The sequence below is a fragment of the Artemia franciscana genome, unplaced genomic scaffold (genome assembly GCF_032884065.1).
Source record: "Artemia franciscana unplaced genomic scaffold, ASM3288406v1 Scaffold_941, whole genome shotgun sequence".
In the NCBI taxonomy this organism is placed as follows: Eukaryota; Metazoa; Arthropoda; class Branchiopoda; order Anostraca; family Artemiidae; genus Artemia; species Artemia franciscana.
In genome coordinates, this window is record NW_027069060.1 from 158,699 (window position 1) to 174,307 (window position 15,609).

Consider the following 15,609-nt stretch of genomic DNA (forward strand, 5'->3'; position numbering starts at 1 on the left):
TCGAAGAACGTGCTTTTTTGTTTCCCCTTTTTTTTTCATTTTTTCAAGTAAAGGACTCCGTATCAGCTCGGCAAATTTTGAAGAAACTTCATTTACATTTCCCGTATTTTCCTCAATCTCACATACTAGGGCATTCAACTGTTGAACCATCGGCTCCGAGCAAAAATAATCTTTTACTCGGGTTACATCTTTCTCCACCCACTCACATTGTATTTTTGATTTTACCAAGCCAGTGCTACTCGTTCCTGTCCCAAATGTCGAATACTTTAGTTTTTCTCTTTTCCGCTGATTTTTACTAATATGTGACTTGTTTCGTAACGCACTTATGCCACGTTTTATTTGGTCTTGTTTCAGTCCTGTTTCCTTAATAGCGTCTTTTACGTATTTAGTAAGCTCAAAGCCGTTTTATTTATGATACCCCGTAAGGGACCGTACCGTTTTCCGTAACTACATCCCGAAAATCGAAACTTGTTCGTCCAGGTAGTTTCACCCCTTGTTTTATAAAAATGGCGTCAGAAAATATTTACCTGGTGGATGTATTTTTCCAGATATGTGTACGGCGTTGTTTTTCTGTGCCTACTGTAAGGTATGCCCTTGGCTCTAGCAAATTACAGTACTTTGTGTCTTTCGAATCCTAAAAAAAGCCAGACTTCACTTTCAACATTCCCAGATGGGTAAATGTATGACAGTTCATATTATCGACTTACCAATAAAGTGAATATACCACTCGATGCCTTTCTTTATGCTCTTTACGAATATAATAATCGCTTCTATTGCAAATTCAAATTTAAGCACCTTTTGACCTAACCTAAACTAAAAGAGCAAGTAATACTTAAGAAGCATTCCTGGATTTTAAAAACTTTTGCCAGTAAGCTGCCTAGCTCTTTTCCAGGGTTTTATTTGTCAAAGGCAGTACCAAAACGAAACAAAACGAAGGCTCAAATAAAACAGAGTTATGCGAAAAAAGACTGGAAACGGTAGCCCAAACTAAAAATATCTTTTCTCAAATAAAACGCGGCTTTAATATGGAATAGTTTTTCAAATCTCACCAAACCGTGCAGCCCCAATGAATGCCCGGAAATTTCTTCCTTTAAAGTGCTTTTAGTCATAGAAAAGCGGTTAGCCACCCCTAAGACTGGAATATTTGCATCCCAGAAGCAAGTTCTGATTCCAAAAGGTACTATACGTGCATTTTTAGCAACAACCGATGCAAAATTTGAGGGTCTATCTAGGGCTTGTAAGCTGTAGAGGTTCCTGTTCAGGGACCATCCTAAATCCAAGAGGTTTTCTATTTTTAGATGCAACCTGAGTACTGTCAGAAGAAATCAAAGTTCTAAAAATCAGAATTTTGATGACATTATACACATCAAACGATTTTGCTTTTAATGCTCACTTCAGATATGAGAATTCCCAGTTTTAAATTTACCCACCAGAATGTATCAGCATAAGAGCATTTGCATTATTTTGGAAAAAGTTACAACCCTCCCAAAAGCGAGGGTGATCTTGATTAGATGCGTGTTTACTTCACCTGTTTCTGGTTTTAGATTGTATTTCTTTTCACTAGGGGTGATTGTATCGAATAGGGGTTATAAAATATCGGGAAAGGACTAATTCTAACGGAAATGTGAAGTGTTAGTGCAGGTTTTAATGAACAAAAGATATTGTCTAATACTACTATTTCGTGCCAATTCAGACTTTGGCCCGAACATGGTCAAAATGCCATGGGATGAAAATGCCTCCCTGTTTCAAAGGCAATACTTCTGCACGGTAGCACATTCGCCCCACCTACAGGCTGCCCATACAAAATCAACAGGTTTTGTAGACCTTTACACGATACAATAACAATGATACACAATTGCATGGTTATGCATCATATCCAAAGATAGAGAAGTCACTGATAGTTTTTTTTGAGGGAAGGGTTTTTCTTATGATAGCTTTGAATATGATATTAAATCAAACTAAAATTAAATGAAAAATAGTTTCTTCAAAGTTTTCAATCTTAGAAGTTTCCAATTGATGAGGAGGCAGACACGTCCTTGGCCTCCCGCTCTTCAGACTAGCGTTTGACTTTTGTTCATGAATGCTCTGAAACAAGAGCAACGCGACAATAATATTTAATTATTCGTCACAGAGCTTCGTGAGTTACAGGGCTCATTTAATTGCATTTTAATGAACTTCTTCGTTAAAGCATTAATTTTAATTAATCAATTAATTAAAATTACATTAATCTGAACTTCTGGTAAAGTGTTTTGTAAGCCACTCGGTAAACAAACGCTTAGAACTGCCATCTAATTAAATCTAATGTACTCAAGTGCTTTCACAGCAAGCACTGTCACGACTTTAGTTAAAGAGAGAAAGAGTTATGAATCAGATCCCTTATAAGTATTCCAGTTTTATGTTTTAACGTTGCTCTTTACTTTCACGTGAAAAACCAGTTTTTATATGTATATAAATACCATGTTTAACTTTACAACTGCAGTATTCACATAATTTTTCAATGAAACCTGGCTAGTGGTGAAGTTAATTCAACCAGCAATTGTTTTACATGATTTGAACAGTCTAATTATAACAGATGTCATAAAATACTATTCAAAAGCCATATTTGGATGTTGCTGTACAAGAGGATGAAATGGGGTTCTTCAAAGCTGCATCATCTGGCTTATCATAAAAAAAAGCTGATATCACAGACTTTGCCATATATAGTTTCCGTTACAACCGATACTATAATAATAATTACCTGTTTATAAATTTTGTTATAAGTAATAATTAATAAAATAATAATAGTATTTTTTTTAAATTCATTAATAAATAATCTAAACCTATATAAGTTATTTGTTTACAACATACAAACACTCGAGAAAAATGGAGTAAAATGATGAATAGAAAGAAAATAAAACAAATACATAACAAGCAGTTTCGCTCTATTGAGGGCTGTAATAACCTACAATAGTGCATTTCTGATGACATACTGATGAATTTGTTATGAATGTTGAAAGACCGTAACGCACCATTAGAGGTGAGAAATGCAGGCTTCAAGCCAAACTTCAACTTGCGTATCTTAATAGTGCAGGACCAAGATTCAATGCTTCACTGCAGATGCGCCTATGTGCGGGGTATTAATACCCCGTTTCAACTGTCAGGATTAGGATCACCTATTCCCAAGCTCCTGACCGTCAGTGTACGCAGATTCTTCAAATGTATCAAAGTTTTTATAATAAAATAATCTCTCTCAAGCCATCTAGCCATCTACAAGTAAAGTTTGGGTATGCTGAACGTTTAAGCGGTAGATGGCGATCTCTTTCGGTTCTACCAAAAAAAATATTTAACACATTTGTTTAATAAAATGAAAGAAAAGTAGCTTTGATGCCCTAGCTGCAGCAAATAATGCAGGCACATCTATGTCTGTAATTTAGGAGTGCATGATATTTGATATTGCAATTAAATATAGAGATGAAATAAGTGAAATACTGAAGTTGGCGCCACTTATGTCAAACGCAGTGATCCAAAGGGCGGTACAAGACATGACAATTTTGAAGAAGAGCAGAAAGGCTAATAATCTTTCTGTTTTTTATTGTTTTTAGAGATCAGTTATAGGTACAAGGGAGGTATTTATTGGACTCCCGGTTTGCTATTGCTGCAGTTTTGATTTTAAAATCTCAAATGTCTACCTGTTTTTGCAACTAAAAAAGGTAATATAACCGATGTTTGCAAAAACAACATCTTGAGAACCAAATATGATACAGGACTATTGAACTAAACTGTCTACGGTTAATAGCTACATCCAGATCTACAGCTAATCTATGGGCCAAACACTGGTGTGGAATAGTAAATGTGACACTGCTTTTGCAGGATTATTTTTTCTACTGCAACATACTACTGAAAGCAATTGAAACACAATTGTGCTGCGGGAGCAATACTTTTGTTCTTTTTTACTCCACCGACTTCAACTTATTACTAGAAAATGATGAGGGTCTAACCTCCACAGCAGTTACAGAAAGTATCTATCTCAGGCCGGATTGCTTTATACGACGTTATATTTTGGAGTCGTGTTAATTCTTGCTTCGGGCTAAAAAAAGGAAGACTTACGCTGTTATTTGAGCGAAAGCCATCGGTATGTAAGGCGAAAAGTAGCTTTTATTCCATCAAGCCGCGTTTCTGTTTTCGACAGGAAAGTCACGTTTCTGCTTTCGACAGGAAAGCCCCTCTAGCAGACAAGAAAGCAGGCACCAGTTTCAAATCAGAGTTGGAATAAATCACGAAGTACGAAAGATGTACGACGGTTACCTGGTCACAGCACCCGAGAAATTAAAAAGATTCCTTTGTTCCTTTCTAAGTAGGGATATTAGACAGTTGGCCCGCAGAAATCTTTTGATTTGTTCAATACTGATCATAAGTCCTTGATGAGATGATCAAAGTATATGAAATTAGTTTTTGTCAGAAAAAACGCATTCATACAACACACCGTTTTAAAATTTTCGAGGGGTTGACAACTTCACAGTTGTAATAATTAAAAAAAAAATCTAGTTCCAATTTTAAGACAAGGGAGGGACTTGTAAGTAACAATTGTTTGTTTTTCTTGGCAATCTTTGTGATGTGGGGTTGGCATCTTTTACAAGTTGATGTAACAATTATTTACTTCCGATGCATTTGAGGGTACGAAAGACTCGATAAGATTCTATCGCAAGTTTACAGCGTCTTCATGAGATATACCAATTACAAGATTCTGAAGAGATAGCAATTTTAGCTTTAATATACACACAGAAAGAAAGAATTCGGATTAAAAGTGAGATAAATTAGAGACTTGGAAGTAATGTCGGCTGTTGGACCGTAGTCATCTTTACGAACGAAGGGCTTCCAGCTTTTCTAGTTGGCGTATATATTATTAATCCCTGAAATTTATTTTAGTCTAAGACAAATAATCTGTCTAACCTAAGAAAATATATATATATATATATATATATATATATATATATATATATATATATATATATATATATATATATATATATATATATATATATATATATGGTCTTCTTTGTCGATGACGGGTTGGCATATTTTTCTATTGGGTGTATCTGTTGTTGGCTTCCGGAGAATTAGAGGTTACAAAAAATTTGGTTCCATGTCCGCTACGGAGAGGGACGTGCAAGTAAAAATAGGCTCTTAGAAGACAGTCATCTTCATGGATGATGCGCTAGAAACTTGTGCAAATTAGTTTACCTTTTTTTGCGTCCCTGCCGGATCCTTCGTCAGTGATTATTATCGTACCCCTTCTAGTGAAAACTAATAAGTTGTGCGAGCGGATGCCCTACATCCTATTTATAAGTAATTGATAGCGAAGAAACACAACCAACAAAAGGGCTAGCAACGGTTCTCAAATAATTTTGACCGTGCCCCACATAGACCTTTCTAAAATCTTCATGCCCCCTCGTGAATTTTAAATTTTGCAATTCAAAATTTTACTTCTATTCACTGAAGGAAGCTTAGAAGGGGAGGGACCGGGATCACGCCCCCTAGATTTGGAAAAAATCTTTTGTTACTTCTGTTTAATAGCTATTTTGTATTTTATTCATGTACTATATTGGAGTAGCCAGACTGAATGACGGGTTGCTTGCACTGCTCACCCCCTGTGGTTTTATTTTTTCAGAGCCATAAATAGCACTGTTATTTTTATAGTTTCTTTTGAATGGCTTTGTGTTGAAATTTAACTTCTGTCCTCCTCCTGGAGAATCCTTAAATATACCAATAGTAGGGAGCCTTATTTTGAAATGTGTAAAACAATTTTTCTTCACTATCTTACCCGCTGCAATTTTCTCTAACTAAATTCAGTCCAAAGCTAGGCGTCAGCTCGTCAGTTCATATTTTTTGTTTTTCTGAATTTGTAATCAAACAATGAGTAAAAAGCGACAACAGACTTTAGACCCTTTTGCAGTGAAAAACTGGCAGAAAAATGAAGAAACGTCAGTTCAAGAAACTGGCAATAATGTCAGTGCTCAAAGTGTCGGGTTACTAGACATGATTTCCCCTATCTGTGACACTCTTTCAAAAGCAAGCGGAACAATAAATAACCCAGGTCAACATGAATGACTGGTCTGCATTCTTGGACCCGTAACAGGTTCTATTTGCAGTCAAGAATATCTCTTTGGTATCTCTACGACGCGTACCGACCAACCAGGTTGAGAGATATCCGACTTCCACTTCTAACAGAAGGAAATTCAGTGCGTATAACTATAACACTTAAGAATGGATTCAATACTCATAAAACTTGGATTCTTTGCTTTGTTTTGCCTGCTGCCATTTATCTAGCGGGGATCTAAAGGATGGGAAACTGCGGGGAAAAAGGGCTATCATTGAGACAGAATTTTATAAATGGAATTACAATTCTAGTCTACTCAAGCAACATGAACGTAGTAAAATACAAAGGAATTGGGTTTCAGCATGGGGGGAATTTAAGATAATTAGTACTGATACTTCGAGATGTGTAGCAAATGGCTTATGTAGGTCCAGATCTCAAGAGGTTCAAAAAACAGAGACCATGAGAAGTTTTGTTATTGGCTTTCTTCTCAGCTAGGGTTTTCTTCCAGCGGTCATAACAAATGAGAAACATGCGCAAACCTGGGTAATTTCGCTGAATTGACAGAGGAAATATTTAAAGGCAACTAAAAGCTGAAGGCTAAGTTACAGCGCCGATTTAGTCACTATTACAGTCATCAGCATCGAAACGACGCAGTTACATTGATAAGAAATACCTTACGGCAAGACTTTATTTAAGAAGTAAAATCAGAATTACTACGCAATTCTTGTTGACGAAACAGAAGATGTTACTAGAAAAGAAAAATTAGCGGACTACCCAGGTATATATCAAATGGGTAAGTAGAAGAGCGACTAATTGGCTGGAATCACATGTGAATATTAGACGAGTGGGGAATCCAGTAATTTTTATGAGTGGGGAATCCAGCGAACTTCAAGCAAAGCTTAAGGAGATGGTGGCTCATGTAATTTTTTACACTGTTAAGCCAAAAGATAACACTTGGTTTTGACTGATTGACTGAAGAACATCAGCGAACTTTTGGAATTTTTCTCTATGGTGCAAAGACATTACGTATTTATATAATGGAGCAACACTTGAAAAGAACTATTTGTGGAATCCCAGTGTATCAGCGGGCTAAAAGTCTTGGAGCTTGAGAGTACCGTCCAAACTTGCTGGTTTTATGCATGCCACTTTTCCAAGGTGAAGGCCACATTTGATTGTATTGTTGCTGTGCTAGCCACGGTCTTTGATAGTTCTGACGGTGAGGTAGCGTGTCAAGCAAAGCGACTACTGGAAAAAATGAACTCGGCCTCTTTTGTCTCAACTTCACATTTAATAGAAAGTGTTAGTTTTTGTAAACTGTTTGTAAGAACAACTTCAAACAGAACGTTGGCTGATTTATAAGGCACTTGTGCTGATTTCTAGGACATACGAGACACTAAAAAAAAAAAAAAAAAAAAAAAAAACTGAGAAATAATAACAAATAAAAGCTTCATTAAAAACGTAACCAAATTCTTGGCTTTACATGATATCCAGGAATCAAAGTCTCCAAAATGCCTAATCAATGCTCGGAACAAGAGCAGTCAAGCCCTTTCCACTCTCAAGGACTCTTTCAAATTCAACAACCAATAAACGCAACATCAGTCATCAGTTCAATCAGACTCAGTCAAATTTCTGTATTCGAACGTGATAGATCGTATCACAAGCCAGATGGACCGTCGGTTCATGTAAAATATGCCCCCGCTCGATGCTATATCAGCCTTTTACCCTTTAAGTTCTTATTTTTTGAATTTTCAAAGGTTGAAAGGGTAATACGTCATTATTTAAGTGATTCTCAATGTTGATGACTATACCCTAGAATCCCAGCTTTCTCTAGCAACGTTGTACTTTTCAAAATGTGACACTTTAAAATGGATCTACTCCAAGATATTGAAATTTTATCTGACCTCCCAATTACCATTCTGCAGTGCTAAAACTGATGAAGTTAGTTGCTACTTTAGCTGTGACCATTGCCATTAATGAACGATTCTTCTCGGCATTAGGGAATAAAGGATTATCTGCGATTGATAATGGGAAATGACAGACTCAGTAATATCACGATCATGGCCGTTGAAAAAGTGAAGAAACTGGATTTGGATAGATTAGTTGACGATTTATCCAAACAGCGAAGTCCCCGCTACCCTCTGTTTAAGTATATTTGCTTAATCTTATTCTGTTGTTCGTATATTCATTAAAAATGGGGAAAAAAACCTTACCCTACCCCTTATATTTTGGTGAATTGCCGCCACTAAAATGCCACCAACTTATTTCTACGGTAACATTTTCTGGGGTCTCTTTCTAGGCATATTTTATACTAATGAAAAATATTGACTTTAATACAACACCTGTATAACGTCATTGCAATATTATCATTATCTTTTTGCTGTTTAAATGCATTTGAATGTGACTCATTCATAAGAAAAAGGGTTTTTTTTTTCAAAATTAAGGCTCTAGAGTAAAGGCCACCTAAAGGTGCAAGTCCTGCCCATAACCACCCAAAATATTGCCATACCCCACCGATGGGGCATGCACCTAGTTTTGGGAGTCAAGGGGCTAGATACTTGTGTTAGTTTGTCTACATTTTATTTGTTTTCGATATATTCAAAGGGTACATTGGAAATACATTTAAAGTTTAACTGGCTGCAAAGCCAATATAAAATTTCTAAATGCGTTCCTCAGATTCCTGACCAAAAGGTGCTTCCACAATACTTTTTTTGGCGAAGCCAACAAAGATTGCATCGAACAGCTTACGTTGCCTGGCCAATGTTTCATATAGAAGAAAGTGGAGCCCCTTTACACGTTTAGCTTCTGTTACAAGAGCAAAACCTACTGTTAACAGAAATACTGAATCTCTGCAATGGCATATTGGCAATAGAAGACTAGAAAAGCATACCTGTGGGGCTTACGTGCAACAAGGTAGCAACAAGAGGTAGCCTCGTGTGCTAACAGTATCACCGAACAGCTTCTCAACTACTAGAACCAAGTTGTCAAAATAAGAATCATAGATGTAGAGAAAAACGATTGCTACGTACTTATTTACTCTTTTTCAAATAAGACAGTCACCTACACCGACTTTGGAAAGGCAAGAGAAAGGAGAGATATTTTTATTTTATTATTCCCCAAATGTGAATTCTCCTCTGTATAAATACTTTCCAAATAATCATTTTTGCTGATCAAGAGCAGCATGTGAATTAAAGAGCTGCCCTCTAGGCTCTCGCGTATCTCAAATGACCAATGTTGCCTACTGTCGAAATCAGATAGCTTTAAATAGGGATTTACGCGGATGCCGGGTGTCTACAAACTAACATCATTACTGCAAATAAAGACAGCCAAGTCAACAACTTCATCATGTTCTTCATCATATATCTCAAAGATTATTTGTTAGACATTTGTTAGTCAAGAAGACTATAATCTTTAATATAAGTAATTATGTATAACCATAGCCAATAAATACCTAGGCCACACAACGATTTTCCTTAATCTTTTTAAAATTATGATCAACAGCTGTTCTCAGAATTTGAACCCAATTCTCGTCATCTTCTGTCGAAAAATGGCAAGCTGGAACGATGTTCAGCACTTCAAGATACTTCTTCGATAGTTCAGATGCCTGAAAAAAACGAAGTAAAGAAATTAGTAGGCGAGAGGTAACTTCAAACACAATACCATCGAATTAACTTGAGCAAAGCACTGTAGATAATTGTCAATCCTTTTTACCTTCTTCAAGAGGAGAAATCAGTTTAAGGTTATCTAACGGCATAATTGGGTTTGTAAGTAACTCCAAGCCATTCTTTGGCTCCAGAAACAATCACGTGATGCTATACAATAGGTGCCTAAAGCGAATAATTCTTATTGTTCAATCAGAGTAAGTAATTTTCTGATGCTCACAAATGAGCGTACATTAAAGTCTTATTTCTTGTTTAATGTCTTTTGCTTGAGAAGCTCTTCTTTTAATGTTATTAGGATTATATCCTCGTGTCCAAAGCAAATGGGATAACCAGGGACCGATTTAAAAAATAAATTGATAAGTAAGAAAGATTCCTCAAATGGGTCTTCATCTGCTGATCACATTTGCAGAGGCAGATCTACTTCGCAGAAGGTAGTAGAAGGGAACAGACGTTATAGAGGCTATAAGTGCTTCTTGGTTTACTGAATTGAAGTCCATTATTTAGTTATACACACTGATATACTTGTTTTTCATTAAAATTCACGAACAAATAAGGCATTCCTACACAAAGCTCAAACACGTTATTTTCAGTTTCCTGCAAAACTGTGAAGATTCCTCAAACAGACTATCGGTCCGGCCACGGCGTTATTCTCAAAACTACAGTTAAATTATAATAAACCTTTAGCATTTAAAGCTAGACTTTGAAAGACCTCACATTACTAGATTATCTTAACTAGTATAGCTAAAACTAGTTGTCTTTCCGATATAAATATTAGCTGTTCAAATAAAATGAGTCACACTCTACTTACACTTTGACGCAGATATTCCAATTGAATGCCCTTACTACAAAGTTAATTCACGGAGTTCACGAGGAAGTCTCTTAATTTTAGTATTCCAGTTATACATCTGTCAAATGTATTTAATATAAAAGTGGCCGGTCCCACCTAAGTATTTCTATTATTGTAAATACTTGAAACGGCTCGATCCTCATATTGCAATAAGTTGTAGATATGTCTTTTTTTTTTTTTTTTTTTTTTTTTTTTTTTTTTTTTTTTTTTTTAGCAACAAAAACGACATTTAACACGTGATTAAAACGTCAAAAATGAGAAAAGGGTGGAAGAAAATTTTCTTAAAATGTGCAATGATTGATTTTTTCGTATCCTTTTCTTACCAAAAAGAGAGGGTCAAGGGACTTTTTTTTACCATCTTTGTCTCTTTCCTCAAAAACTTCTCACTCTTTGTTTCCTATGTAAAAATCCTACTAAGCCGCTTTTCATTTTTTCACTCATTTATCACCACCTCCTAAATAAAAAATAACCAGTAGACTAATACAAAAGAAAAAGAAGATGAACTACACATGAAAGTAATTATGATTGCCTCTCTCCCCTCTTGATTTTGAAGATGTCATGATAAGAAGGAAAGCATAAGAAAAAGAAGGAAAACATAATGATAAGAAGACCCAAAAGAAAAATAGCAGCTTAAAAGATGTGCAAGAAAACATAGGAGGAATGAGCTTGACAAAATGAGATTAATGTCTATTTTATTCCCTCTTAACTGGAGCAAGGAAAACATCGTTGGAAAATTACTTTAAATAGGCTTTACCGTTTACTACTCACAACATTATACAGGCTTGATTTATCATCAATATTCTTCAAAGTTTTTCGTAAAGTGACTTGGCTACAAGTATGCCAAAAAGAAGAAAATCATGTGAAAAATGAAATAACAACAAAATGTGTTTTGACAAGTGTTGTCTGTCTCCGAAAGTTATAGATTTAAAAATGTCAACCCTAAGCTTCAGTTCCGTAAATGAAAAAAAGACGGAAAAAACGCAGAAGCGAAATCAAAACAACTCAGAATTACTGATTCAGTGTTTACCAATATATCACGAGCTAATATGTAAATAGAAAATCAATCTAATGAAAATTTATTTTATGACGGGTCGCATTTACAAAAATTTTGTAGAAATGTTTGAAAATTAAAAGATTAAAAGGGGTAAAACGACACCTGCCTTTTCAAAAAACTTCCGCTTGCAAAATTTCACTTAAAAAATAACATCAGAAAGATAAACGATTCTTGGAAATAGAATTTTTTAAAGCCTTGCCCTACCCACCTTAGGGAAATTCTCGATTTTAACCCACTTTATAAACAAAAACGACTAATTTCGCAGAAAATAAATAAGGTTATAGAGTAATCGAAATAGCATTCCATAGAAAAAAAAATAAAACAAAAAAATGAACCGTTTTTGTATGTTTACAGAAATTTTCGAATTTTAAGTATATTCACGTAAAATTTCACATTTACGACTCCTTATTCTACTGAAAATGTTTATCCGCATATATGATCAATATATTGGGTCAGTGAAAATATTTCAGGTTATTTCAAAAATACAAAAAGACGCTTGCAAATTATTAATATTATTAATTATTTTATTAATAATATTAATTACTCATTATTAATATTAAATTATTAGTTGTGTTGATTATTACATTAATTATTAATATTAGGAATGAATCGAAACCTCCGACCCCCAGTTTAAGAGACGATGCGATATTTTTGCCTTTAATAGCCTAAAAATAACAGACATTTCTGAGTAAAAGTCCTCTTACTCTTTAAAAACTTGTACAATACTACGAATATTTTATAGAACTTGCTATCCAATAAAATGTGAATAGGTAAAAAAACAAACACTGCTTTAAAGAGAAAGAAACATGTTGCATTCTAAAATATGTAATACACAAAGTATATCAAACATGTTAAATATACATAAAATATATTGTTCTTTGATTATATAACAACTAAAACTGTTAAAACCATTAAAAAATAGATGAAAAAAAGGCTTGCACGCAAACAAACAAGGCCATAGTTGTTTTTGGATCAAGTATGTGTTTTCCGTTTCTTTTCAGATGTATCCTTTATTATCCAACCAGTACAACAAATGGTGTCAAAAGGACTCGCAGTTTTCAAACATTAAATCAAAGTCCTTGCTTCCTTACTTTCATAAGCGTTTCTAATTTTATCAGAATTTATCACCATCTCTGACTGTCTTTAAATAATAAATGTTACACCTGCTTTCTTTTCTCTTCCTCTTTTTCAGGATCCTTCTTTGTCTTTCACAGTTCATTGAAAAATTAGATGTCGCACTCGAAAACAGATCCGCAACACCTGTGGCATTAATTTGATACAAAAAGAGTATGGATCTGGAGAAGTTGTCATCGCACGAGTTACAAAAAGATTAAGAGGAGATACTTCGTTTTGAGGCTGACATTTACAACTAAATTTAAATAACTGACCACAAACGAAATTAGCGTCACTGACGGATGGTATTGGGTTGATCCCAATTTTTTCACTATATTTTCTAAGTTTCATAAGAAAATTTTCACTTGATTTCGTTCAATGAATAATCAATAAAAGTTATACAGCTCTCTCCTTTTCTCCCTCTCGTGATGATGACGATGATGAAAAACAAAAAATGGAAATCAAACCGATAAATTAGAGTAAAATATAAAAAATAGAAAATAAGGAACTGAACAGGAATATACTCAATTATCGTCATGTACAATTTTGTTAATATATCATTGCATACCGTACACATTTTTGTAATGTTTCACACACAATTTGCTCACATACCGTACAAATACCATCTACACGATCACAGGCTAAAAACATCCATCTTATTTTTTTCCGCTTTTTTACGCCTTTCAACGACATACAAATTCCATCTATAGCCTTCTGGGGCCAAAGACGGTTTCATTTCTAATAAAAAAAAAAAAAAATGGAAATGGATTTCTAAAACTAACCTCCCAAGTCCCACTTCCAAATACTACTATTGCTAGCAACTCAACGCAGCACCAAGCCGTCTGAGACTGACACAGCAACGCATGCTCCTCCTTCATCCGAACTTATTCAAAGCCTTCCATCTTTACGCTCTCCCAAGAAGTTCCTATTTCCCTTAAATCTTTCCTTACGGCATCCTCCCACCCCAAACAAGGATGACCTGGTTTTCGTTCCGTCCTAGACGGTTAGCCAAAACAAACAATCTTTGGAAATCTGTCATACTTCATCCGCAGAACGTGCCCTAGTCATTTCAACCTTTCTCTTAGCCCTAGAAAGCGGGACTGAACCACATATTTCGTACAGATTACAGTTTGAAATACGGTCAGCTAGTCAGGTACCCAAAACAATCCGTAGGCAATTTCTCTGGAAAACATCTAGGCAGTCTTCCTCTGTTTTTCGGAGCACACATGATTAAAGACCATACTTGACCACTGCCGTCACTGTACCTTCCAATATTATAATCTTGGTTCACAGACTTATCTTCCTATTCTTCCAAACTTTTTTCAACTGTGAAAATGACCCTCAGTTATTCTACTTTTAACATATTCACTGTATCCACCTTCTTTACTAATAATACTGCTTAGGTAAGCGAAGCTGTCCACATGATTGATCTTTTCGCTATCCACCGTCAACTTTTCATCTTCACTTATTTCTAGCCGTAGCTACCACTTAAACGGAGATTACCTGTATTTTACGGGGAATTTTCCCTAGTATCCAGGACTATATCTGCTCAAAATTGTAATGCAAATATTTAAGGCAACTTCAAATTTCCTTATGGAAGTTGAAATTTGGGCTAATAAACCTGAAGGTGATGATTGTGACAGGCCGAGCAATATTATGAGAGCCATTTGCCATGGAAATTGGTCCAAGGTCCCCCCCCCCCTTCGAAATCAGAAGTATTAAGGCCTAAAAAACTCTTAATTCATATTTTTAATCAAAAAAATCTGAACTGGGCAATAGTAGGATTTCAAAAATACCATGAATCTACAATAAAAGTTAGTTACCCAGTGAGGATGGGAAGCAAAGGGGTACTAATACCAGCTAATATTAGTAACAATATACACTTACAGTTAATAGAACTTCAATTCGAGGTGATCAGGACTTGCGAGTTGGGAGAAAAGCCAAAGGGCCTACAATGTTATTTCTCTTTGGTCCTTAGAAAAATGCATATGCTATGAACAGCCAATGTAAAATACTCTATCAAGACAAAACAAAATTTGTTGCTCTTTCAAAAGGGTTGAATAGGGCTATGTTGTTGAAGGCTGGGTTGATAGAGCTACTAAGAGACGAACACTAATTGTAATAGAAACGAATATGTAGTACAAACAGGAGTACTAATAGGCACCAACAGTTTCTAACTAATATGATTTAATATTGGGCAATGTCAATTATGGTTTGTGGACTTATACAAACTAGTATCTATGTGTTCACCTTTTTAAAACTTGACATTAGTTTAAAGAGAAAACAGGTTACCAAAATTCAAAAAAATATTTGGGGATTATGGCTTCCAAAGGGAATGCTATTTCCTTTTATCAATGCTATCAATACCATATCTTAGTTAAAAGTTATTTACTGCCACTATTTAAGGAATATTTGGGTATTTTTTCTCACTTGCTCAATTACAAACATTTTGTCTTGTGGGACCATTAATTCGGTTTTGTGCGTTTTTTTCTATTGTTTCTTCTCCTGCTGCCAATTTCGGTTTATTCCCGGAAAGCGGTTGTGAACCAGCCTCTGTAGTTTCTACAAAAAATGAAACCTCGGCCAGATTGATGAATATGATACTACGTTTTGGGAAGCTGCGTATAATTCTTGCTTGGGGTCCAAAAGGCTAGTCTCCGCTTGGCCTTGAACCATAATCAACAGTGAATAAGCAGAAGTGGAGCTTTACTGTCTACATCAGAGGAGGTTTTCTGAAGCTGTACTGCCAGGCTTTCATTTCTTCAAACTCTGTTTCTGCTTTCGAATAAAAGGCTCTGCTCAAGGAGGCAGCCATACACACGGAAGGCACTCGAATTGAAGTTAGGTTAAAACCTAAGTG

At 35.4% G+C, this 15,609-nt stretch overlaps 1 protein-coding gene across 2 annotated transcripts in view; it reads right to left on the reverse strand.

Annotated features, from left to right (window-relative positions):
* Positions 1–615: 615 nt before the first annotated feature.
* The window catches only part of LOC136043763 (cyclin-D1-binding protein 1 homolog), a 46,074-nt gene continuing 31,080 nt past the window's right edge, over positions 616–15,609 (reverse strand). The window contains exons 6-7 of one of the 2 annotated variants that reach the window (XM_065728679.1): positions 9,525–9,677; positions 616–634 (exon numbers count right to left, since the gene is read on the reverse strand). In XM_065728679.1, the coding sequence (XP_065584751.1) occupies positions 9,525–9,677 (153 nt within the window). In that variant the 3' untranslated portion in view covers positions 616–634. Of the gene's footprint in view, positions 635–9,458; positions 9,678–15,609 lie in introns of those variants that run through there. The other variant, XM_065728678.1, reaches the window with a different exon arrangement.